The 26,921-nt window shown below is 30.8% G+C and overlaps 1 protein-coding gene across 1 annotated transcript in view; it reads right to left on the bottom strand.

Annotated features, from left to right (window-relative positions):
• trh (trachealess) overlaps positions 1–26,921 on the bottom strand; it is a 131,881-nt gene that overhangs the window by 80,795 nt on the left and 24,165 nt on the right. The window contains exons 2-3 of the mRNA XM_065505149.1: positions 3,990–4,022; positions 3,307–3,354 (exon numbers count right to left, since the gene is read on the bottom strand). Coding sequence (XP_065361221.1) covers positions 3,307–3,354; positions 3,990–4,022 — 81 coding nt within the window. The remainder of the gene's footprint in view (positions 1–3,306; positions 3,355–3,989; positions 4,023–26,921) is intronic.

The raw sequence follows: 26,921 nt of genomic DNA on the forward strand, positions 1-26,921 counted from the left end.
CTGTTCCAAAGTGAAGCGTATCCCAAAGAGAGCGTTCTGCATCGATCGAAACCAATAGTGGTCGGACACGGCAAGGTTTGGACTATAAAGCGGGTAAGGTAAAACTCCCCAACCACCTCATTCGAGCGCTGCCATGATAGAATATTACGGTTATTCTGGGCGGTTTTTGGCCAATGTTCGCTTCAAACGAATCACTTGCATTCGGTATAGGTTCCCTGTAATGGTCTGGTCAGATTTCAGCAGCTCATAATAGATATGACCTTTTAGTCCCACCAAATACAAATCATTACCTTCACATACGATCTCTTACGCTTCGGGTTTCGTAATGATTCGGTGCAAAAATCTGCATCCAAGTATATAAGAGATATATTGATGTATCAATCATGTGGGTTTCCGAAAGTGGATTTTAATAGACAGACGGACATGGCTATATCGATTCCGCTATCCGGGATGCAATTGAAAAATCTAGAAATTACAAACGGAATGATAAACTTATCAGCCAGATTATGAATACAAATTTCCCTTTTCCCATTTTTCCTATTCAAATTTAATGGGAAAAAAATCCAGGGGAATTTTTATTCATAATTGGGCTGTTTATACCCTTAGAACTTCAATATTTATTTTATTTTGATGATTTATTTTTGTAATTTTTTTCGCTCAATCAATTTTTTAATTAGTTGGTAAAAAAATGGCTGGATTTGCCGAAACAATTTTATGCTGGATTGAAGCAAAAAACTATAGGTGGTAAATATTAATTTAATGGGTATATATCTTAAAAATGCGAGATTTACAGTATATTTGGCGTATATTTTGAACGCGGAATTGAACATTAGAAACAACAAAGTTTTTTAGCTTCGAAAATGTCGGATTTTTTACCAAATCGAATCGTCATATGCGGGAAGTATTGCTTTAATTTGAAAAAAAGGGCGGCGTAAAACACCGATTGCTCACCGAAGCATATGGTGAATGCGTTCCATCGGTTTCAACGTGCGAGAGATGGTTTGTGCAGTTCAGAAGTTGTGATTTTGACATGGAAGAAAAACACTGCCCAGGCCAGCCAAAAAAGTTTGAAGACCAAGAATTGGAGGCATTACTCCATGAAGATTGTTGTAAAACTCAACAAGACCTTGCAAAATCAGCCGAGAGACCTTGAAATACGATTTTGTATGTCTGAAATGCTGCTCCAAGCTATAGAAAAAAATTATTTTTTCACCGTATCATTAGTTGCGATGATGAGCAAGAGATCGTATGTGAAGCCCGGCAAACCAGCCGAATCGTATTTGGTAGGACCAAAAGCTTACTATCTTTTATAAGCTGCCGAAATCTGGCCAGACTATCACAGGGAACATGTACGGAACGCAACTGATTCGTTTAAAGCGAGCATTGGCCGAAAAACGACCAAAATATGCTGCCAGACATGAACCAGGCATATTCCATCATGACAACGGTCGGCCGCATGTTGCAATACCTGTTAAAAAGTATATATGTAGAATGAAGTGGTTGGGAAGTATTGCCTCAAACGCTTTATAGTCCAGACCTTGCCGGTCTGTCTATTATTTGTTTCGATGGAAGCAGAAAGTTCACTCTGGGATACGCATCACTTTGCAACAGAGTATCTGATATTGGCTTGATACGTTCTTGGCCTCAAAAGATGAGCAGTTCTTTTGACTCGGAATCCATATATTACCAGAAACATGGGAAAAGATCGTAGGTAACAATGGGCAATACTTTGAATAAACATTTTTAAGTCGTACATCCTATTATAAATCAGCAAAAACTTAATATTTTGATGAAGAGATAATTTAATAGCAAGTTTAATAGAGTTTAAGAAAACTTCCAAAAAAATGGCTCCCCGCACGCAGAGAAAAAATATAGTAGGACATGGTTACTGTAACCATTTCAATATTGTTACAAGTTTTTTAACTATATTATAGTCACAGTAACCATTTACATGATTGTGGTAACCATAATATGGTTAATTGATGATTCACATGATTGTATCAACCATATATATGGTTAAAGTAAGCAAATATATGTTTGTGACAACCATTTATATGATGAAGGACTTATCATATTATGTTGCTCTCGGCTTAAGGCTTATCATAATCCGAGAACAACATATTTGATAAAATTATTCATCATAAATATGGTTGCCACAAACATATATTTGTTTACTGTAACCATATATATGGTTGATACAATCATGTGAATTATAAATTAACCATATTATGGTTACCACAATCATGTAAATAGTTACTGTGACTATAATATTGTTAAAAATCTTGTAACACTATTTAAATGGTTACAGTAACCATGCCCAATTATATTTTTTCTCTGCGTGCGGGAGGCTATCAATAATCTAAAATTTAAAATTAGTTCTCGAACTGTTAGCCTTAGGGTAAATGAGGCTGGTCTTAATTACTATAGCTCCGCAAATAAAACTTCTTAGTATATAATAAAACTCTTCTGCTCGTATACAATTTGTTCTAATACTGTTCTCTTTTCGGATGCATCCATATACAATTTAAGAGGCAGTGATGGAAGAACATTTGTAAAATGACGTAGGGAAAGAGACTGGACCGAAAGTGCACAAGTTAGACAGTCATCTTTTGTGGTGGCAATATTATGGTGTGGGCGGTTTTGCAGGGCAGCTGTGGGTTCAATTCATAGATACTATGACTGGGATCTGATTCATATCCATTTTAAAAAATATTATGTAGCCATACGCTGAGGAAAATATGCCTTTACTTTCGAGATTCTAGAACGATAATTACCACAAACACACCTCTGGAGTTGTAACCGAGGGGTTACAATCCAATGAGGCCTGCCCATTGCCATATCTTATTTCAATAGAAAACCTTTGGGAAAATGTAGATCGCAAAATACGGGTTCAAAATTATAACACGAAGGAAGCTTTAGTAGACAATTGATTCGATTTTCTCCATACTGTAAGTAAAGTCTACAGTATAATTTCGGAGTACTTAGAACTAATTTGTGCAAAATTTAATTACGATTATGATCAGAATATTTATGACTTTTCAAATAGTATTCCATTTGTGTGTGGCTAGCTCAAATCATGGAATGATATTGTCCATTATCAAACCTTATCAACAGAGAGTATTTGTGGAATATCTTTTCGTTTGGGCCCTATCGTGTGTTCAACACACGATAGGGCCCAAATTTCTACAAATACTCTCTTTTTAATCCATTTAAGAATCCCTGCTCTAATTGAAAATGAAAAACCGAACAAGCTAAAATATATTGGCAACGAAACGAAAAAAAACAAGGAAAAACATTATCACTTACCTTGCATTTACCGATGACTGAGCGGCTCCAATCTCTTCCATTGATTTTCTGCGAAAATTCAAGAAAAACCATTATTAACGTTTTTTTTTCTATCTTCAATTTATTTATTTTTTGTTTTGAAGAAAAAATCTGTTGAAAAAATGTTAAGAAATCGCACAATACTACTCTAGTCATCCATATATACATATATATTTTTTTATTTATACATATAGATAGGTTTAACTGAATATATTTTCTTTTTCATTATTGTAAATGTTGTTTTCATATGAATTAAAGTGCAGAGTTAAAGAAAGACGAAGGCAAACAAATGTATCAAAAAAACGCTAAATGCATTTTTGCTTTAAATTTAATAATGCGGTAAATGTGTTGCGGTGTTAGGAAGAATTAACACAATATGACTGCAACAAATACGAGACACACGGATGGACCGACAGACAGTTACGAATTTGTTAAACATGAAACAACACATACAAGCATTTTTCTTACTGTATTTTAATGCGATCGATCGATCGAACGATCGTACAAATCAACAAACGCATATATTATTATCATCATACAGTGGAATAATAAGAAAGCTTCCCAAAACCAACGGGATGCGTTGCTGTGTCTGTTGCAGTTTTCATTCAATTACTGACTGCTTGCTGCTCGCTCCACTCAACTTAATAGAAAATTTCGTTACTTACCGATCACCCCAGCAGAGAGCATCTTCACGGTATCTGCAAACAAATTGAATGAGGAAAAAAAAAAGTATATAATTAAATTAGGAGTTGATTAATTGTTATATGTACATTAGGGTGGCCCTTAATAAACGAAAGTTGGATTTTGGCCATTCTCACCCCCCAGTTTGGTGAACATTAGTAAAAAAATCATCCTGAAAAAATTTTAGGTAAATCGGTTGGGGTTAAGACGTGCCGCAAGCCCTCTGAAGTTTTGAGATGCATTTACAAGGGGAAAAAATTCATTTTTTTCAGTTTTTGTAAAAATTTTGCCATTAAAAAATTACTTTTGTAATTCAATTTAAAAGAATCGAAATGTGTACGTAATTGTCGTTCTAATGAGACATAAAAAACAGAAATCGGTTAAAAAATTTTAAAGTTATTAAAAATTCGCCAGGCCATTAACGTGTCTCAGGCCACTAGAACAAGAAATGTTGGAACAAAATTAACATATTTTGAGAAATATTAAAATAAAAGCTCATTTTTACTTAAAATATGTCCATATTTACTTGTATATGAGTTTTTGTCTTCGTAGGATACCGTTAACCTATTCTTAGGTATGAACAAAAAAAATTAATTTTTTTAACGGCAGTTTCAAAACTCCATTTTCAAATTTTTAAAAATTTTGTTAAACAAATTTCAGAATTTTTTGATCATCTCATTGGGATTTATTAAGAGTATAATAGGGAATTAAATCGTGAAAAAATTATGAAAATATCTCTTATAGTTTTTCCGTACCTGCGATTTAAATTTTGAAATTTTCGAGAAAAACCAATTATTTGGCAATTTTTAGGCCAATGAGCTCTATTTTCTTACTCTTATGAATTTTAAGCAAAACTTAATTAGAATATTATAGTCCAGATAATTCTAAATATACTCTGAAACTTTTACTAAAATCAAAAAACGTTAACCCTTAAATCGTGAAGGTCAAAGGTCAAATTTTTCAATATTTGGAATTTCTCTTGGAAAGATTTTGAAATGTTCGAAATGTTGTATATTTTTGGGCCGATTTTGATGAAATTTAACAAAAATATAACACAAAGCCTAGTATTTACAAAAGCAGCAGAAAAATTAAAATTAAACCTATATATCACTTGGTGTTAAAATGACCCCAAACTTCTAAAACCATAAAAGATTATGATTTTAAAAGTTTGGTGTCATTTTAACCCCAAGTGCCATTAAGCGTTAATTTCCATTCTTGTGCTGTTATTATAAACCCTAGAGTTTATGTTATATTTTTGTTAAATTTCATCAAAATCGGCCCAAAAATATACAACATTTCGATCATTTCGAAATCTTTCCAAGAGAAATTCCAAATATTGAAAAATTTTACCTTTGACCTTCACGATTTAAGGGTTAACGTCTTCCGATTTTAGTAGAAGTTTCAGAGTATATTTTGAATTATCTGGACTATAATATTCTGAATAGGTTTTACTTAAAATTCATAAGAGTAAGGAAATAGAGCTCATTGGCCTAAAAATTGCCAAATAATTGGTTTTTCTCGAAAATTTCAAAATTTAAATCGCAGGTACGGAAAAACTATAAGAGATATTTTCATAATTTTTTCACATTTTTATTCCCTATTATACTCTTAATAAATCCCAATGAGATGATCAAAAAATTCTGAAATTTGTTTAACAAAATTTTTAAAAATTTGAAAATGGAGTTTTGAAACTGCCGTTAAAAAAATTAAATTTTTTTGTTCATACCTAAGAATAGGTTAACGGTATCCTACGAAGACAAAAACTCATATACAAGTAAATATGGACATATTTTAAGTAAAAATGAGCTTTTATTTTAATATTTCTCAAAATATGTTAATTTTGTTCCTACATTTCATGTTCTAGTGGCCTGAGACACGTTAATGGCCTGGCGATTTTTTAATAACTTTAACATTTTTTGACCGATTTCTGTTTTTTATGTCTCATTAGAACGACAATTACGTACACATTTCGATTCTTTTAATTTAAATTACAAAAGTAATTTTTTAATGGCAAAATTTTTACAAAAACTGAAAAAAATGCATTTTTTCCCCTTGTAAATGCATCTCAAAACTTCAGAGGGCTTGTGGCACGTCTTAACCCCAACCGATTTACCTAAAATTTTTTCAGGATGATTTTTTTGCTAATGTTCACCAAACTGGAGGGTGAGAATGGCCAAAATCCAACTTTCGTTTATTAAGGGCCACCCTAATGTACATATTTATTTATTTGTAGCTGAAAAGGTTTATGTGAATGTTTAGGCACAAAATGGTTTACATGCTGCAATTTTGAGCAGGATGACAAAACTTTATTGCATACTAGTTTTAAAAATATAGGACAAATGATATTCAGTGAGGTAATAGATTGCTGCCAAATTGTATTAAGAAAAAATAATTTAAAAATAAATAGAAGAATAAAAAGGCATACATCCCAATCATGAATAAAAATCAGCGATAGTTTTTTCCTATTTTTAACATTGAATTTAAATAGGAAAAGGGAAAAAACTCTAGCGGATTTTTTATTCATGATTGGGCTGATAATAAAGCAATTTGAATTATTGGTTCTCACTTTAGTGAGGTTCACATGTATCTGTTTGATGATCACATATCTCTAATTTTAAGTTAGTCAAAAGTTACTATTGTAAAATGATTGGATCAAATATTTCAAAAGTACCATTACAATGAAAAAAATTATCATAATATCACCCTTGTGAATAAAGACATTTCATGTTGAATTGAATTTTCAGAATACTTAATTTTGGTGAAAGTTTTTTTAGACATACATATGACTCAAACGAAATTAAGAAAAAAAACAAGTAAGAGAGCTATATTCGGCTAGCCGAATCTTATATACCCTTCACCAAATTATACTATATTGTTTTTGAAAATTTAAAAAAAAAAGATTTTTTTAAAATTTTTAAAAAATTTTTTTTAAAAATGTTTGAACTTGTTGGTTTATCTCAAAAATGTTTATTTTGTAAAAAAAAATTCGGGTTAAAAATATTTTTTCCGATTTTGACCCATTTAGGTCCAAATTACTATAGCCTTATATACATCGATGCGATGGACTTTGAAATATCTATCATTAGATATCTATATTGTCTATATTAATGACTTAGTAATCCAGATATAGATCAAAAATATGCAAAAAATCGAGGTTGTCCCGGGTTTTTCCTTATATCTCAGCCATTTGTGTCCTGATTTTTCTCGATTTTAAATAGCAAAATATTGATGTATAAATCAAGTTTGTAAGTTATTTGGGTGCTACGAAATGTTGATTTCAACATACAGACGGACATAGCTATATCGACTTCGCTATCTATAACGATCCAGAATATACTATATACTTTGTGGGGTCGCAAATGAAAAATGTAGAAATACAAACGGAATGACAAACTTAGTATATACACACAGCCTTAAAAGTGAGTAAACACCAGCGATTTTTTTGATTTTTTTAAGATCATGAAAATCATTATAGTCTCACTTAAATTTTTTTTCACAACCGAATCTATTCTTCAACCCAATCTCCAACAAACCGAAACTTTAAAATTTTAATCGATGGATAAATTTTAAAATTTTCATTATCTTAAAAAAAATCAAATAATTTTTAGTGTATACTCACTTTTGAGGCTCACTGTATACCCTTGCCACTCATGGTGAAGGGTATAAAAACTACCAAACAACTCAACTGAATCTTAGGATTTTTGTTTGTTTAAAATTGTTCGAATAATTCAATTACATGCTTAAAACAAGTGAGAAAATATTGTCGGTTAGGCCCGACCATATAATACCCTACACTAAGTATGATCAAATCATTATTCTATCAAAATTTCAATAATTTTTTTTTGTGAGTGATTTTTGGAAGATTTTTCGCCATGAAAAGGTGGGATTTTTTTTTATAATTTTTATCTTTTATTTTGAAACATTTGTACAATTTAAATTTATTCAGAGTATTGGCCACTATTAGCTATGACCTTTTCCCATCTCTCTGGCAACATCTTCTTAGGCAAGAACGAATCAACCCAATTTTGTATACTCCATTCCAAAGTGAAGCGATGCGATGGACTTTGAAATATCCCAGAGGGAGCGTTCTGCATTGATCGAAGTAAATAGTATTCGGATGGGGCCAGTTCTGGACTTTAAGGCAGGTGAGGAAAAACCACTTCATTCTTAATAGCTTTTAACAGATATTGCATAATGTGCGCGAGCGTTATCATGATGGAATATTACGGTTTTATGTTGCATATTGCGAGAGTTTTTCGGCAAATCCTCACTTCAAACGAGTCAGTGGTGTTCGGTACAGGTTCCATGTAATGGTGGCTTTGGTCGGCCAGGCTTCATATAGGGTCTGAACTATAAGGCGGGTGAAGCAAAACTTCCCAATCACTTCTTTCTAAATAGTTTTTAACAAGTACTGCAACATGTGGCCTATCGTTGTTATGATGGAATATTTCGGTTTCATGTCTGGCCGCATATTCTGGGCGTTTTCGGCCAATGCTCGCTTCAAACAAATCAGTTGCGTTCGGTACAGTTTCCCTCCGATGGTCTGGCCAGATTTGGTATAAAAAAATACAAAGCATTACATTATTGGCTTTGGTCTCTATTCGGATGGTTGGCCGGGACTCACATACGAACTCTTACACTTCGAGTTATTGTAATGGGTCCATTTTTCATCGCAAGTAATGATTCGGTGCAAAATTTATTTTCTTTTATAGCGTTCAAGCAGCATTTATTTCAATTCGTATGATACCCAATTTCCCTGCTTTTGGATGAATCCTGCTGCTTGCAAACGTTTTGCTGATTGAGTAGCTTCCAACGGTATTGCAAGCTCTTGTTAAATTTGACAACAATCTTTATCTCGAAATACCTCCAATTCTTGGTCTTCAAACTTTTTTGGCTGGCCTGGGCGATCTTTATCTTCCGTATCAAAGTCACCACTTCTGAATCTCACAAACTATCTTTCGCACTATAAAACCGATGAAACACATTCATCATAAGCTTCGGTGAGCACTCGGAGTGCTTCAGCGGCACTTTTTTTTTTAATTATAGAAGTATAATAATAGAAGCATATGACGCTTTGTTGGCACAAAATTCGACATTTTCGAAGCAAAAAAAAACTTTGTTGTTTACACAATAATGTTCACTAGATAAGTGAGAATAAATGACAGATATTTACCCTTCAAAATGACATATTTGTTATTAATAACAAAAACCGCGTTCAAAAGATACGTCATCTATTGTAAATTCCGCATTTTTAAGTCATATTTTTATGTGGGCTGGGTGAAATAATGGACCGATTTTTTCCGGGAAATTACACTATGCAACAAATGAAGACTTTTGGAAAAACACAAGATCATGACAGTATAGGTTCGACTCTACTACCAAAGGATAGTAAAACCCTATACTCAGTTTGTCCATTTTGGTGACCGATTTTTTTTTATGGGCCCCCAAAGTTTCTGAAAATCAGTGGGGCCTCTAAAAAAGGTGTCATCAGTTTTTGGTTAACAGCTAATTCAGACTTTGTGATACGGCTTAACTTTATATGGCAATAATAGCTATATTATTCCGCCAAATAAATTGTGTTAAAATTTTTTTCTGAATTAGCTGTTAACCAAAAACTGATGACACCTTTTTTAGAGGCCCCACTGATTTTCAAAATCTTTGGGGGCCCATAACAAAAATCGGTCACCAAAATGGACAAACTGAGTATAGGGTTTTACTACACTTTGGTAGTAGAGTCGAACCTATATAGTCATGATCGTGTGTTTTTTTCACTGTTGCACTGTGTTATGAATCTTAAATAGACCCTTCGATTCCTACTTCTATATACACTTTTTGAAATGAATTACAAAATAATCTCCTTAATAAAGGTACTTTGATTGTAAGTCGTTTAATGCTCCGAGCTTCAATCGTAGATCTTTAAATTCGCCAAACTTAATTTTTTTCTGGGTCTTTTAATGTTGTAAATTTAGCTTTAATCATAGAACTTTTCATGTTCCAACTTCTACTGTAATTGTAGAGCTTTTAATAGTTCAGATTTGACATCAATCATAGGTCTTTAATACTGTAGCTTTAACTTCAATCATAGATCTTTTAATATTCCAACTTCAACTGCAATTGTAGGTCTTTAAACTCTCTTGGGTCTTAAATACTCCAACTGTAGCTTCAATCGTAGATATTTTAATACTCACATTTTAGAGTTAAATTGAACCCTCGCTCATAATTTTATCAAAATTGCCTCAATAATTTCATATCATCGCGATCGAAGAAGTAAAATATTGTTAAAATGGTTATAAATGAAAAAATTCTTTCAAACAGCTGCATATACAAACTTTTCCATCACACAATCAATTTTAAACGAAATTTTGAAAAATTATTTTTCAAGAAAAAAAAAATAACTCCCATAAAACAACAAAACGGAATAGACCTACAAAAAGACACACAAACACTCCACATTTATTCACATACACATAAATATAAAGACAATTTACTTGCCGGACACAAACGTCCTTTACGTATGTGATGATCATAATTCAAAATGATCAAAAGCCTTAATATCACAAAACAGGCAACAGCAAAAAAGATCGTCATAAAATAAACCTCTTCTTGATCACTCTCTAAAATCAAAAGTCAAAGTAATTTTCTTTAACAATAAATAAAACTAAAATACAATTTTCGGCTTTATTATTATAGTTGTATTTTCGCTGTTGCTGAAGTTGTTGTTGGAGTTTTGGCCCCCCTTAAATTGTGGATGTTGACCAATTTTTAAAGTTGTTGCTGTTGTTCTTGTTGTTGTATTTATGATTTTGTTTAAGACTGTTATTATATCATGGTGCGTATGTTGTTGCCATACTCAATCCTAAGTATGGGCCAATATTGTGGAGTTTGAAGAAGAAAAAAACAGATGCCAGACAAAAACCAATTATTAAAATTGTATTTTCCGCCAAAAATTGGACACTCAGACAAGATGCGTTATTATGAGTAAAATACTTGTAGTATCAACAACCTTGTGTGTTTTTTTTTATTTTATTTGTGTAAGTTTTTGATTGAAAATCTGACGATAGATCAATCGATCGATCAATGTTTTTTTTTCTTTTGGTTATTGCCAATAACAAAGCAATAAAACACATATACATTTTAATAATAAAGCGGTCAAAGTTTTGAACTTATTTGTTTAGCCGGAAATACATATTTTAATTAAATAATATGTATAATGGTTTCTATGTTGTTTCTTACAATGACAGGATCATTGGGGATTTTGTGGTAGTATTAAGATTTAGCTCTTTTAATACTCTAAATTTAGCTTCAAACTTTTAGTACTCAAACCTTAGCTTGAATGATTGATCTTTTATTATGTCAATCGCAGATATGTTAATACTCTAACTTTAGCTTTAATCGAAGATTAATAACACAACTTTGCCCTTAAGTGTAGCTCATTTAGTACTCTAAATTTAGCTTCAATTGTATTTCTTCTAATACTCCAACTTTAGATTTAAACCTAGATATTTAAATACTAAAAATTTAGCTTCAATCATGGGTCGTTAAGTTTTTCAAATTTAGCCTCAATCATAGGTCGTTTAATACTTCAAATATAGCATTAATTGCAAGTCCAAATTTGGCTTCCTTTTTTAAAACACCATCTTTGAATACTCCAACTTTAGCATACATCGTATTGGGTGTATGAAAAAACGCACAAATTTGTGAAATTTGTAAGGAGTAAATAAAGGCTTTTTATATATGTAAGTATTTGATATTGGTGAAAACTTTAGGACTTGGAGATTGATATTTTAGTAAAATTAAATAATTTTATGAATTTATGGGACGTCATTTACACTAAAAACTAAAAAATTAAAATATGGTGATTTTCTACAAAGGAAAATATTAAATTTGAATTTATGTAAAATTTTAACAGTCAAAGATATCATAACAAAATTTGGCAATAATATAGACTCAAATGTCCTTAAATTAATGGCTTTAGAATTTTTGACATTTTTTATTTTTAAATACCGAAATTCCTAAAACGGGGAAAATGTGTTTCAAAAACTGAGTTTTAATAAAACATCTTTGTAAGTATTTACGAAACATATGGGGTTATACAAATATGAAGCTCGTTCAAGCATCGGTGCTTTGCCTTTTTAGAATTTTTTATTCAAACCGTTTTATTTATTTTTTAAATTGGCCAATTTTGGATTGGTCTTGGGGTTGTTATATCCACTTAAGTGAGCCAAATTTTACTTAACATGCTTTTGCATGAAGTTATCTTTCCGGATCATATTCAAATTTTATATAGTCCCGAAGAAAAATTTTTTTTTACAAAAGAAAAAATATATGGACTTTTTTGGGAAAAAACGGCCCTTGTTACATGTTCCAACTTTGATGTGTATTACTTTTTATAGAGACGAGATAACTATTAGCAAATGGTTTTTATTTTATTTAGAATTTTATCGCCAATATAGCTGATATTTTGAAAATAAATTCCGACCCTCCGTAGGCCCGTCATATCTAAAAAGATCGAGCAAAATTAAAAAAATAAATCTATAAACCTGAATATGTCTTCAACTAATAGAGATTAGCTATACAAGTAAGAGTATCTTTTGTAGATCTTATCAAGGACTAATTATATTTTTGGCGATTTAAAAAAAAAAAAAAATGAGACCCGAGGTGGCCAACTTTGAGGGGCTACGTACTGGCGCTAGGAAGCTGTACAAACGTAAATCAACTCGAAAACATCTCAGCTCCAATCATGTGAAATTTCGTAACAATATCTCCAATAGTTCCAGAATTATTTCCAAAAAAAAAGAAAACGTTTGTAAACCAGTGAGCATCGGTGTCAACGTGTGAGAAATGACTTGTTCGGTTCAGAAGTTGTGATTTTGACAAGGAAGACAAAGATCTCCTAGGCTAGACAAAATAGTTTGAAGACCAAGAAATGGTGGCATTAATCCATGAAGATTGTTGTAAAACTAAACAAGATCTTCGCAAAATCATTGGGAGCTACTCAAGCAGAAATTTCAAAACGTTTCAGCATGATTTATCCAAAAGCAAGGAAATTGAATAGCCGAGAGACCTTGAAAGACGATTATGCATGTCCGAAATGATGCTTGAACGCTATAAAAGAAAATAATTTTTACGCCGAATCATTACTTACGATCAGAACTAGACTACAAGTAGCAGTAGCAACGAAAAAACACAAGTAGTCTAGTTAAAAAATTAATAAAAACTCGGAGTCAATAATTACTACTACTACTGCTACCTTCACATTTTGGTAGCAGTAGTAGTACTAATAAAAGAAAAATTTAAAAGTAGCAGAGTAATTTATTTTCTATTGCTACCTTAAAAAAGAAAAAGTTTTGATGTAGCAGTCATTAGTTTTTTATTAATTCTGCTACTTTTAAAATTTAGTAGTAATAGAAGTAGCAGATGAGGTAGTAGAAGAAGTAGCAGTTGAAGTAGCAGCTAAGTAGCAGTTGAGGTAGCAATAAAATAAGTCAAAAATAAAAATCTTCAGCCAAAAAAGTAAGTTGGTCGTGTTGTAAACAAAAGTTCGGCTTTTTTGTTATACACACAGAAAACACGATCTTTCTGTTAGCAACACGAACATCTGAGACGAATAAAAACGAATAATTCTTTCAAACTCTCTTAAAACAAAAACAACACACAGTGATTAATTCTTTCAATTTTGGTGTTATGACTGAAGATTTTCTTTTTTGACTACTTTTATTGCTACCTTAACTGCTGCATCAACTGCTACTTAACTGCTGCCTTAAAAATTAAAACTCGATATAGAGCAGTAGCAATGATTTGTATTTTTATGCTACTACTCCATTTACAATTCATGTTTTATTACTACTGCTCTGTTAAGAGTTTTATATTTTGAAGGTAGCAGTAGTTTTAAAAAAACAAGAAAACTAAAAAAGACAAATGCTACTGCTACCGCTACATACATTTTTTTGAAGCAGTAGTTGTAGCAACAGTTAAAAATTTGTTAGTTATCGTAGCTTTTTAAACACTGCTTACGATAGAAAATGGATCCATTACAAAAACCCGAAGGGCAAGAGATCGTATTTGAAGTGCGGACAACCAGCCGAATTGACATAGCGCCATGGAAATGCTTTGTATTTGGTGGGAGCAAGAAGTTGCTATCTATTATGAGCTGCTGAAATCTATTATGAGCTGCTGGCCAGACCATCACATGGGACCTGTACCGAAAGCAATTGATGCGTTTGAAGCGAGCATTAGCCGAAAAATGTCCATAATATACGGCCAGACATGAAACCGTAATATTCCATCATGACAACGCTTGGCTACATTATGCAATATGAGTTAAAAACTATTTAAAATTAGCAGTACGCTCTCTCTGGGATACTCTTCACTTCAGAAGAGAGTATATGAAATTGGCTTGATTTCATGGGCAGCCCATTTTGGTTTGGAATCCATATGTTGCCAGAAAGATGGGAAAAGGTCACAATGGCCAATACTTCGATTAAATTTATATTGTACAAATGTTTCAAAATAAAAGATAAAAATTTTAAAAAATCCCGCATTTTTAAGTCATACACTAAATAGATATTTTAATACTCAAACTTTGGGTTTAATTGTGGGTCTTTCTGTATTGTAAATTCATCCTTTAATTGTAGGTCGTTCAATACTCCAAATTTAGTTTCACTCCTACACAGAAAAAATTATATTTCAATTCAAACATTTATCCCATATTGAACTGGTTTCAATTATTTCATAATTAAATCAAGTATTCATTTGCTCAAAAACAAAATTTCTTGATATTTTCTATTGAATTTTGAGTTTTGAATTTGATTATTTTGACAATTGAATGCACAATTTTCGTTATTGGTTGAATTTCAAATACAAAAATTATCTATTCAATAATGTCAAAATAATCAAATTCAAAACTCAAAATTCAATAGAAAATATCAAGAAATTTTGTTTTTGAGCAAATGAATACTTGATTTAATTATGAAATAATTGAAACCAGTTCAATATGTGACAAATATTTGAATTGAAACGGTTTAAGAAATAGTTTTTTCTGTGTACACAGAGAAAACAGATTCGTGATATCAACCGAATGATTCTACCTTTGTGATCGAATTTTAAAGTTGTGGCTACGAAATTTTGGAAGTGGTAACAAAATTTTGGTTGCTTCAACCGAAATTCTTCTTTATGAACTGACATTCGGTTGATAGAACCGAAAAATTCTGTTTGTACAATCGACGCATTCGATTGGCAACAAATTCGGTTGCTATCACGAATCTGTTTTCTCTGTGTATGTATTTTAATACTCCAATTGTAACTTCAAGACAAGATCTTTTGATTTCCCTACTTTATTTAGAATATATAATTACACTCAAGTGTTACTAACCAAACTAATCAAACTTTTCAAAAAAAAAAGTTGTCAAACATTCCTCTTGGGAGGTCGTAACTAATAAATAAAAATGTTTCAAGACACTTTGCTATCTCTATAAAAATAACCATTATTGCTAAAAACTTTACTTAAATATACTATAAACTATATTAAAAATATTTACTTAAAATCCAATTTAACCATAAAATAAAAACCTTCGCAAATTCTTTTATCTCTTTACATATTTGCAAATCTCCGGAGATTTTAACTTTGGAAAAAAATTCTGCTTTATATGTAATTCAAAGCAAAAAAAAATAAGTTCAAAGTAGAAAAAGTTTTCAATATGAAATGAAATGCTTCAGCAATTCAAAATAAGTATTTAAAAGTAACCGATATTGATTACAACACTGTTTGTGGTTAGAGTCCTCTTAAGTAGTCATCATCATCAGTAGACGACATCGTCATTATAACATGTTGCAAGAATTTTGTAATATCACTTTACAAAAACAACAGCCAACAGCAACAAAAAAAAAGGAGAGTTAAAAAAACATAAAAGTTTTATCCTTTTATAGTGTCGTTTCATTAATGTTGCACAATTCTCTGTTTGTTGCATTTGTCTTTAACTCTCAATATGGTATTGTTGGTGGTTTTTTTTTTGTTGTAGCTGTTGCTTCTGTTGTTTTTGTTATTATTATTATTTCTAGAAATTTGCGTTTTTTATTAAAAAAAAAGACAGACAGACACGTGTCTATCAAAGGAATCTGCACTGATTTAGTTTGTTCTTTTAGTTGCATTGTATAGATTTTCATATAAACTCTCTGGTATAAAAGTATTTAATTGTATTCCAAGTTAATTTTGTTGATTGTCATCAAAAGTGTTTAATGAACACGTGTTCTCATCTAATTATGGTGCATTTAACTAGTGAAATAGTTTCATCAGATACAGTACAGATACACAGATATATGAGTATAAAACTTTTCCTAATATAGCCTGAATATATTTAGTACATAAATACAATTGTATTTATGTTTATAGGATGACAGAAGATCTTTCAAACAACTGTTTAATTGATTTTCTTTTGCTTAAAGTTTGGAGAACCACAACAACAATGTTGTAATGATATTGTTTAAAGATTAAATGAGAGTAATTAAACAGACTGGCCAAAAATAGTTGAAACACTAACCCCCATATGCATAAACAGTTTATAAATTTATCAAAGGTTAATGAAACAGATTTTGTATGGAAATTTTGTTTTATAAACCTTTGATAAATTTATAAACTGTTTATGCATATGGGGGTATAACTTTATCTAATACAAAATATATTAATGATCAATATTTATGGTAGATCGTGTAAATATATTTACTTTATTCATTATCGTCTTAGTTAGTTTTGGTCTCTCTGTGAAATGAGTTGTAAACTGCAATTACATAAAATAATTATTTATTTGAATAGTTTGTGTCACCCAATTGTAAATATTTATTTAGTTTAAACAAATTATATTAATCATTGCGCATTGTTAAATGCTCATAATTAAAATGTTTGCCAAATTAAATTATTTGATCTAACCATTTTAGTTGTTACTAGTTTAGCTAAAGAAAATAGTGGATAAATCAAAAATAAAATCGTTTTGAGTTATTTCTTGTTTACACCAGACCTGATACTTACAAAGTAAACATTGATATTTTATCATTGAATTCATTTTGGGAATGTTTTTGGACCAACAACATGATCTTTATTTCTCTTTTCACATTTCATTTCTCGTTTTTAAGAACCCAATATCTTCTTATGGTATTAATTGTACTTTATTGTAAATATTACAATCGCTGCCAGATTCGGTTAAAATTTGTCGTTAATTATATAAGAGAATTTTGACAGCTCTGCAAGATTTGCACGTTTTTATACCCATCACCTTCGTGAGAAGGGTAAATATAAGTTTGTCATTCCGTTTGTAATTTCCACAATATAATTTTCCGACCGTATAAAGTTATAGATAGCGGAGTCGATTAAGGCATGTCCGTCTGTCTGTCTGTCCGTCCGTCTGTTGAAATAAATTTTCTGAAGACCCCAATTAACTTTGGGATCCAAATCTTCAATATTTCTGTCAGACATGCTTTCGAGAATATTCCTATTAAAATCAGCAAAATCGGTGCACAAATGGCTGATATATGAGGAAAAAACCAGGACAACCTCGATTTTTGACCTATTTATACCCTACACCACCATAGTGGGGAGGGTATAATGCGTTTGTGCAGATGTTTGCAACGCCCAAAAATATTAGTCTAACACCCACCTTATATTATACCGATCGATTTAGATTCACTTTCTGAGTCGATTAAACGATGTCCGTCCGTCCGTCTGGCTGGCTGGTCGGCTAGCTGTCCATGTAAACCTTGTGCGCAGATTACAGGTCGCAATTTTGAAGATATTTCGATAAAATTTGGTACATATTATTTTTTGAGCCCAAGAACCAAGCCTATTGAAACTGGCTGAAATCGGTCCATTATTTCACCTAGCCCCCATACAAATGTCCTTCCGAAATTGGACTTTATCGGTCATAAATGTTTAATTTATATATGTATCTCCACAAATTCCGCTCCAAATAAGTTTTATATACACAAAATTCATGTCATCATATAAGGCCCACTTCCGAAAATCACTCAAAAATATAAATTATTGAAATTTTAAAAGAAAAATGTTTTTGCTCTTTTACTTAGTGTAGGGTATTATATGGTCAGGCTTCACCGACCATACTTTCTTACTTGTTTTTACCTATATCTGGATTATTAACCTTCGCTTTACCAATACCCACCCGGGTGACCACATCGATTTTATTGGTTTAATATTTTTTTTAATTTTGTTTCGATTTAAATGAAATTTGTACTCACTGAACAAATTCTAGAGTTCTATAGAATTTAATAAAACCATTTTAAACTTTTTATAAGGTTTTTTCAATTTTTTAAAATTTCGTTCGTCGCATATATTTATAGAAGTGTATGTCACCCGGGTGGTTATTGTTAAACAATGTACATAAAAAACCTTTGGTAAAGCGAAGGTTAAGTCATTAATATAGACAATATGGATATCTAATGATAGATATTTCAAAGACCTTTGCAACGCCGTATATAAGACCATAGTAAGTTGGATCTACAATGGGTCAAAATCGGAAAAATTTTATTTTTTATTTTTTAACCCAAATTTTTTTTTCACCAAAAAAAAAAAATTTTTAAATTTAAAAAAAATAAAAAAATTTTAAAGTTTAAAATTTATTAAAAACAATTAAGCGCTCGTTTTAAAATTTTGACTCTGATTATTTTTCACGACTCAAGAATATCTTTACCTTTCCAGAATTCATTCATTGTATAAATTAAAAGCTGAATAAAGTTTTCCTAACCGGAGGTGGTCGACTTCTACACCCTATATCTCACTTTTCATTCCAACAGTGTGGTCCTAAATTTATTTTCCTAAAGCCTAAAAAAATCACCAAAAATCCAATCCTCAGAAGTTTCACAAACCTTGCCCCCTTTGACAAATTTGTACGTTTTTTCATACAAAAATTACACCAAAATTTCTGTTAAGTCAGTATGTGTTTGAATTCAAAATTTACATTTGACATGTTAATAACATTCTCAATGCTTTATATGAAAAAACGTACGAATTTGTCAAAGGGGGCAAGGTTTGTGGAACTTCTGAGGAATAAATAAAGGCCATTTATATAAATATTTGATATTGCTGAAAACATTATGACTTGAGGATTGATAATTTAGTAAAACTAAATAATTTTATAAAATTTTGAGACTTCATTTACCTTAAAAACTAAAAAAATTATAATATGGTGATTTTCCACGAATAAAAATATAAAATTTCAGATCATTCGGATCATAAATGGATTTTTGTCTATTTTTTTTAGAAAATTTGAGACCCGAGGTGACCAACTTTGAGGGGCTACGCACTGGCCCCCATTAACGCTAGGAAGCTGAACAAACGTAAATCATCTCAAAAACACCTCAGCTCATACCATGTGAAATCGTAATAATATCTTCAATAGTTCCCAAGATACCGAATTATTTCCAAAAAAAAGGTTCCTAAACCACTGCACAGTGGGGCAGAATCGAAATTTTTTGGAAATAAATCTGGCATTTCTAAACGGCTGGTCCGATCGGGATAAAATTTGAATTGCACGTAGCCAAGGAGTTTAAGTTATTAAAATGGGCCCTACAAATAATCCAGGGGCGGAGCTATGAGGGCTCAAGGTGGGTACCTTCGACATGTAAAATTTTTAAAAACGTGCCATTTTTTTGTTTCCCATCCGATTTCAAAGAATTTTATATTTTTGAAAAACGCTCGGCTAGATCTTGAAAAAACATGCTTGACTGTGCTATTTATCTCTTATAATTTTCTAGTTATAGGCATTTCAAAATTGAAATTTTAAAATTTTGCCATACCTTGGTCCGCTTTTTTAAAAATATAGGGCGCACTTTTGGACCGAATGGACTCGAATTTTTTTTGTTAGTTAGACAACTAAATTACCAACAACATACAAAAGATTTCAGAGCAATATCAATTACGAAAAAAAAATGGTATATTTTTGCTGTTTTTTGGACAAAAAGGTGACATAACTCTTTTTTATTAAAAAACAACTTTCTTTAAGAACATATAACAATTTTATGTTTTTCTATAAAGTTTCTTTACGGAGAACATTTTGGTATAAAAAACATGTCCTATTTTTCGAACATGTCGGCCCTACGCCCTTTGGAAATTGACCTATTTTTTTATCAAAATTTCAACTTTGGGCCACATGTTCTAAAATCCCAAAGCTGGGATCAGAAAACGGAAAGCAGTTTTGGAAACCCTGATGTGTTCCCTATTTGTCCCTAAAGTATTTTCCCAGCCCCGAAGGAAATGTGGACCCTGTAGATAAAATTGTAAAAAATACCATTTTTGGGATTTTCGCTCCAATTTTTAGGAATTGCGGGATTTGACCTTTTGACAAGTTTTTTTACACCTTGTTATTTAGAATGAGAAACATAAAAAACGCTGAAAATTTCATTGAGTTTCGTTAATAAATAAAGATTTTATTACATATTCATTGAGTTTCTAAAACTAAAATTTATATCAAAATTTTAATAGGATTGCAAATATTAGGAACAATTTGATCCATATTTTTTCCGAGCTATATTTTTTTGTTTAGATAAGTTCAAGTCAATATCTCAATTAGATTCAAAAATATGCCACTTTAAAACTCCGTCCTTCAAAAATATTGCACTTTTTCATACTAAATTTTTTTTATAAATTTTCTTAATATTTTACTCGACACAAATCATTGGTTCAGACTCAGTCACATTAAGAAAATTTATACAAATTCTTTAGTATGAAAACGCCGCCCCTGGATTATTTGTAGGGCCCATTTTAATAACTTAAACTCGAATACTCCTTGGCTACACCCAACTCAAATTTTAATCCGATCGGACCAGCCGTTTAGAAATGCCAGATTTATTTCCAAACAATTTCGATTCTGCCCCACTGTGCAGTGGAAAATGTTGGTCATTTTCGGATCAAAAATCTGTAACATTTGAATGGATGAGGAGTTTTTTTGGAGTTTTTGTATAAAAGTAATAGTACTATGGTAACTCTAACTCACATATTTGTATACCGATTTCAAAATTTTGGCTTTGTTGGCCAAAAATTTGAATTTTTCTATATCCAAAACAGAACAAGTTCCTTTGGTTAGTTCCGTAACCTGACATCTGCCTTGAAAAATGTCAAGTTACTTTTATACATAGTTTTAGATATAGAAACGGTCAATACCAATCTCGGATCTGGTTCTGTGTCGATTCCTTTCCCTCTAGGAAATGTTGATCATGATTTAAATGGTTTAAGTTGAAATAAACATTTCGATTGTATGAACGACGAGACTTTTGAATTAGCAATAAAAGATACTGAAACTGCTGTATAATTTTACAAAAATAATTTTAAAATTACATTTACTTAAGTAGTCGTTACATGCATCATTTACGCTTAGAAATGTGCCTGTGGTGAAAAGGAATGCATGTTAATTATTGGACTTTGCAACCGGTATGACTAACTAACGTACTACACAACCAAGTATTAATAGAATTCCAACTTGCAACGATTTCTATGCAGCGCCATTTATGCTCATATTAGAATTTTAAATGCAACAAACAACTACACTGTCGTATTAGAATTTAACATGTATTTAACATAATTAGGAAACAAGTACTGAGACAATATGCTTATAAAATATATATTAAATACTTAGATATGTGTTTAAACAGTGGGACATTGAAACAATAATACAGTTTAAAGAATACAAACTAATAAGGAAAGTCAAATAGTTATTGACCTGGACCAATTATATTATTTGCATTTGAAATGTTAGAACATTTGGAGGGAAAATTTTATTATTTTTCCATGTATTAATTTTTAAGCCGGGATTTCCCTAAATAGTAAATCATTTGTCTGAACTATTAAATGTCACACTGTAAACACATTTAATATAAATGTTCAAGCTTGACATAAATGGTATTTTAAATTAAGTTGATTACATTCAAAGTGCAATTACTTTAAACAAAATGAATTTATAGAAGAAAAACTACAAACAATCTCGCGTATTGATTATCGACAGGTCCAGGTTAACTTAGCAAAAATAACATAAAAAAACATTGTGTAAAACAGAAATTAGAAGAAAAAAAAACAATTTTCCAATATTATAGTAGTAGAGTAGTAAATTTTAGGTCGATCACTAAAAAAAAATCAGCATCATCATTAAACTCCTTCTTCAAATCTTATTTTCTCAGTTGTTGTTTTTTTTTGTATGAGCGTTGAGAGGTTATTTTTGTTGACTGTTATCGATGATTGGTATTGATGGATTTTTTTCTGCTTTCAACTCTGTTCTGTTCTGTTCTTTTTTTGTTTTTGTCTTGGCAAAGTAGTTGTAAGTCTGTCCATTTTGATGGTTTGTTGGTTGCTTGGATGGATGGATTGTATCAGCTTTTGATGAGAAACATATTTTTTTTTCTTCTTAGCGACCTTTAAATATATATTTTTTATTTTATTTTGTAGAGTGTTCAATTTTCCTGTTTTTGTTTTAGTATTTTTATATCTGTATGTTGGTACAATTTCTGTTTGCGGTGTGATCCTCGTGTTCATCAAAAGGGATTCCAATAATTTTAAAATTCATACATATTTATAAGTTTCGGTTTGATGATCAACAAAGTGTTTTTTATGTTTTAACTGAAATATTTTTACCTTCTACTACGAAGTTGTATGAGTACATGGGTATTCGTTACGATTTATTTCTTTATCTCAATTATTTTATCGAAACATTAATGTTTTGTAGTTCGTTCTTTTTTTTTCTTAGTTGCAGTTTTTTTTTATGTTATATTTGCAATAAACTAAAGCAGTTATTTAGGGTTTTCGAGTTAATAATTTTATAGTTTTGATTTGAAATCGCAATAAAAATAGAAAATTTATAATGCAGGTTTATGATTTATCCAAGAGTGTTGAGATAAATGTTTCATTCTAAAATTAAAAAGAGTTTGAACTTAAATTCGCTAAAAAATATTGCGACAAAGCGATCAAACAGATTTGATGCAGATTTGATTTAATTTTTAACAGATAATGTCATATTCAATTAACTAAGGTTTAGGATAGATTGAATTGGATATGGACCCACAGCCGACCCATTTCGGTCCATACACAAGGACCTTTGTGAAAACTAGTAGTCATTGAAGTGGAGATTCAATGTCCTGTTACGCACGCCAAATATGTATGTTCAGTAATCACAGGTACTAACTCGCTCAATTACAAAAACACAGTAACCACACTTGATTGGTCACATGATTCGCAATAGAGCACATGTCGTGGATCATTTGATCGATTCAGACACAGCTAAAAGAATCGACACATATGAATTTTTGAATATATCGAGCCCTTAGCGCTAAATTATCGTAAGCGACAAAAGACAAATTTTACAGGAGAAGGTTTTTTTTTTGATTATTTTGAAATTTATACATAAAATTAAAAATGTTATGACGCGATATTCGTTCAAGCTATTTGTCTATTTTTCAAAAATATTTATAACTTTTGACAATTAAAAATTCATGGAATACTTTATTGAAAAATATGACAAAAAATGTTTTTTTTATTGAATTTTTGCATAGATACAAATTTTTCGAATTGAAATTAATTTTTTATTTATGAATAGTTTTTAATGAAATTTCACAGTTATTCAGATTTTTCTATTTAAAATGGAAAAATAAAAACGTATTTGGAAATTTATTATCAGCAATTCCCAAAAAAGTTTTGAAAAATTCCAAAAATAGGAATTTTTAGGTTTTTGGCTACAATATCCATACTTGGTCGGGTCGGGGTTATCAGAACCCTTTACAAAGTAATTAGATACATATTGGGCAACCTAAAATCGGTTACTATATTTTGATATCGAATATGCGATTTGAGAATTTTTGCCCTAAATTTTAATTTTATATAAAAAATAGGTGTTTTTTCAATGGATCTGGTCAACTGGTAACAACAACTTTTAAATTTTTTTTTCATTTAAAATATTTTTTAAAAATTTAGCTTTCAGAAAGTATAAATTCCTTATACATCCTCTTAGAAATTTTTTGCGATAACTTAAAAAGAAAAAAAGTTATTTTTTCCCAAAAAATTAGCGAAAAATCGCTTTTTAAAAAATTTTTAAATTCAAATGCATATAACTTTGGACTTAGTCATTATTTTTAAACAGTTGTTTGACACATACATATGTTGTTAGTCCAATGAAGAAAAACTGGAGAAAATCGGAAAATATTTGGATACGCTGTTTCAAAAATCTGGAGTAGGTAAAAATATTGAACATTTAATTTTCAAATGCGAATATCTCCTAAGCAATAAGAGGCAATTGATAGCTACGACTAGGTTTTTTGTAGCGCTCGATGAAAAGATTTTATATGTGTAATGTTTTTGAAATCGGAACTCAAACCAAGAAAGAATATCGTTTTAAAAATGTAACATACCAGAGGTGTCCTACTTTGAGGGCCCTTGGTCGCGCCCCTGGTGGGCCCATGAGGTCCACGTTCAAAACTTAAACTCGACAACACTTCTTCTTTGCACATGTGAAATTTCATTCAAACTAATCTATCCATTTAGATGTTACAGATTTATTACCCTCTTTTTTTTTATATGTCTGTCGCTTACGATAAAATTTGTTATTGTAAAATGTAAACATTGACTTGCGATAAAATCTTACCCCCTATATTTTTGATGTTATTAACAATTTTGATATTCTGAGAACGCTAAAACATCAGTCGGTCCATAAAATTTTAATTTCTGCAATAAAATAAAAATTTTGAAAATGTCGCTTACGATAATTTGGCGCTAAGGGCTCGATATGAACGACAGGCTCGAAATTCATTTATTCCTAATCAGTAGACGTAAATGCCTTTATATATTCACAATATCTTCCCTTTTGCCAACCCATAAAATCGATGTGGAGAACCTTCTACAGACGCACAGTGGTATAGAAAAAAGTGGGAAATAAATCTGTAACTTCTAAAGCCTTGAATGAAATTTGAGATGCCCAAAGAAGAAGTGAAGAGAATTTACCTACACTATTATTTAACTACATTCACAAAAACCATACTTTTTTTAATGAATTTCTATGTTAGGTAAATTTTCTGCGAGTTTTTAAGTTTTCCCTAATTAATTTGCCATGTAAAAAACATAATGTAGACATGTTATATATAAATGGATAGAGGATTTTATCTGTTTTTCAGAAATATATATGTATAACTTTTGACAATTAAAAAATTCATGGAATACTTTTTGTTGCGAAGAAAAAATTTTCAAATTGAAATTGAAATGTCCAATTGAGACACCCATTTGTATTGGAGGAGAGCAGATTGTCAGCTTCCGAAATTCTGAAGATACCGATTTTCATAATTTTGTCCACCTAGATTTTAATTTGGAATCACAGTGTAGGGGCGGGGTTATCGGAACCCTTTACAAAATAATTAAGAACATATTTGGCCATCTAAAATGGGTTGCTATATTTTGATATCGATTATGCGATTTGAGAACTTTTGCGTTTTTTGGATGGACCTGGTCAACTCGGTTCAACAATTTTCAAATTTGTTTTCATTTAAAATATTTAATGTAAAGTTAGCTTTTCAAAAAGTATAAATTCTTAAAAATTTTGTAGATAACTTGAAAAGAAAAAAGTACTTTTTTCCCAAAAACTAGCGAAAAATCGCTTTTTATACCCTTCACCATGAGTGGCAAGGGTATATTAGGGTTTTTATCCCGGGAATTCCCGGTACAAATTTCCCGGGAATTTAGCCAATTTTTCACTACCCGATTCCCGGGATTTTCAGTCGGGAATCCCGGGAATTAAAAACTGACGACAATACATAGAAAACAAGTTAAAACTCTATTTTTTCACCAAAAAAAAAGTGAAAAGTTATATCTTGGCTTTTTTTGGGGGTTTTTCGTATGAAAATTTAAGAAGTGAATTCATTATTTATAGAATTTATTTCTTATTGAATCATTCTAATTTCGTTAAATTTCTTCTTCAAATCCATAACAAAATAGCTTCAAAAATTTATTAAATGATTAAATTTTTCTTCAATTAAAATCTAGTACAAAAAGGTTTAAGTTAGTTTTTTCAATTAATTTTGTAAATGATTTGATTTAACAAAAATTTAATCATTCAAAATTTAAATTAATTCTGTTATTAATTAACTTTAAAATTAATTCAGTATAAACAAAGGCTTTGGAATGAATCTAAAAAATTAAATATTAGGAAGGGATTTATGGAATGAAAGGCTGACATTTTTTAATTACGGATTAAGATTTTAGTGAATTAAGCTAAAATTTTATTAATTAATTCGATGCTCTGATATTTAATAATTATAACAATATGTTTTTATATGAAATTTGACTATAATATTCCTAATTTACAGTATCATTATATATTTCGGGAATAGGAATACAAAATTTCCCGATTACCGAGAATCAAAAAAGGTCGGGAAATTAAAAACCCTAGGGTATATATAAGTTTGCCATTCCGTTTGTAATTTTTGAAATCGGAACACAGACGAAGAAATAGGATCGTTTTTACCATTGAAAATACCGGAGGTGTACTACTTTGGGGATCCTTGGCCACACCTCTGGTGGGCTCATGCGGTCAAAATTCAAAACTTAAACTCGACAATACTTCTTCTTTGCGCATGTTTCATTCAAATCGGACTAAGTTTAGGTTTAGAAGTTAAAAAAGGTTGTTGATGTGCAGTATTACGAAAGGTATCTTAGATTATCTGGATGTCCGCGTTTTTCAAAATACACTGTTCCAATCAAGCTGAACCTGATTGCCGAGTTGATGTCAGGACTGTATAACCCTACTCTAACTCTACTCTAAGCCAGAATTCTGGAAAAATTTGACGAATCGATTGTTATATCCAATTATATAGCATTAAAAAACAACTGTTACATTTTTACCGATAAGTTAAACCACGTTAATTTATTGTATTGTAATAAGCAGCAGTTT

Source organism: Calliphora vicina, chromosome 3 (assembly GCF_958450345.1).
Source record: "Calliphora vicina chromosome 3, idCalVici1.1, whole genome shotgun sequence".
Lineage (NCBI taxonomy): Eukaryota > Metazoa > Arthropoda > Insecta > Diptera > Calliphoridae > Calliphora > Calliphora vicina.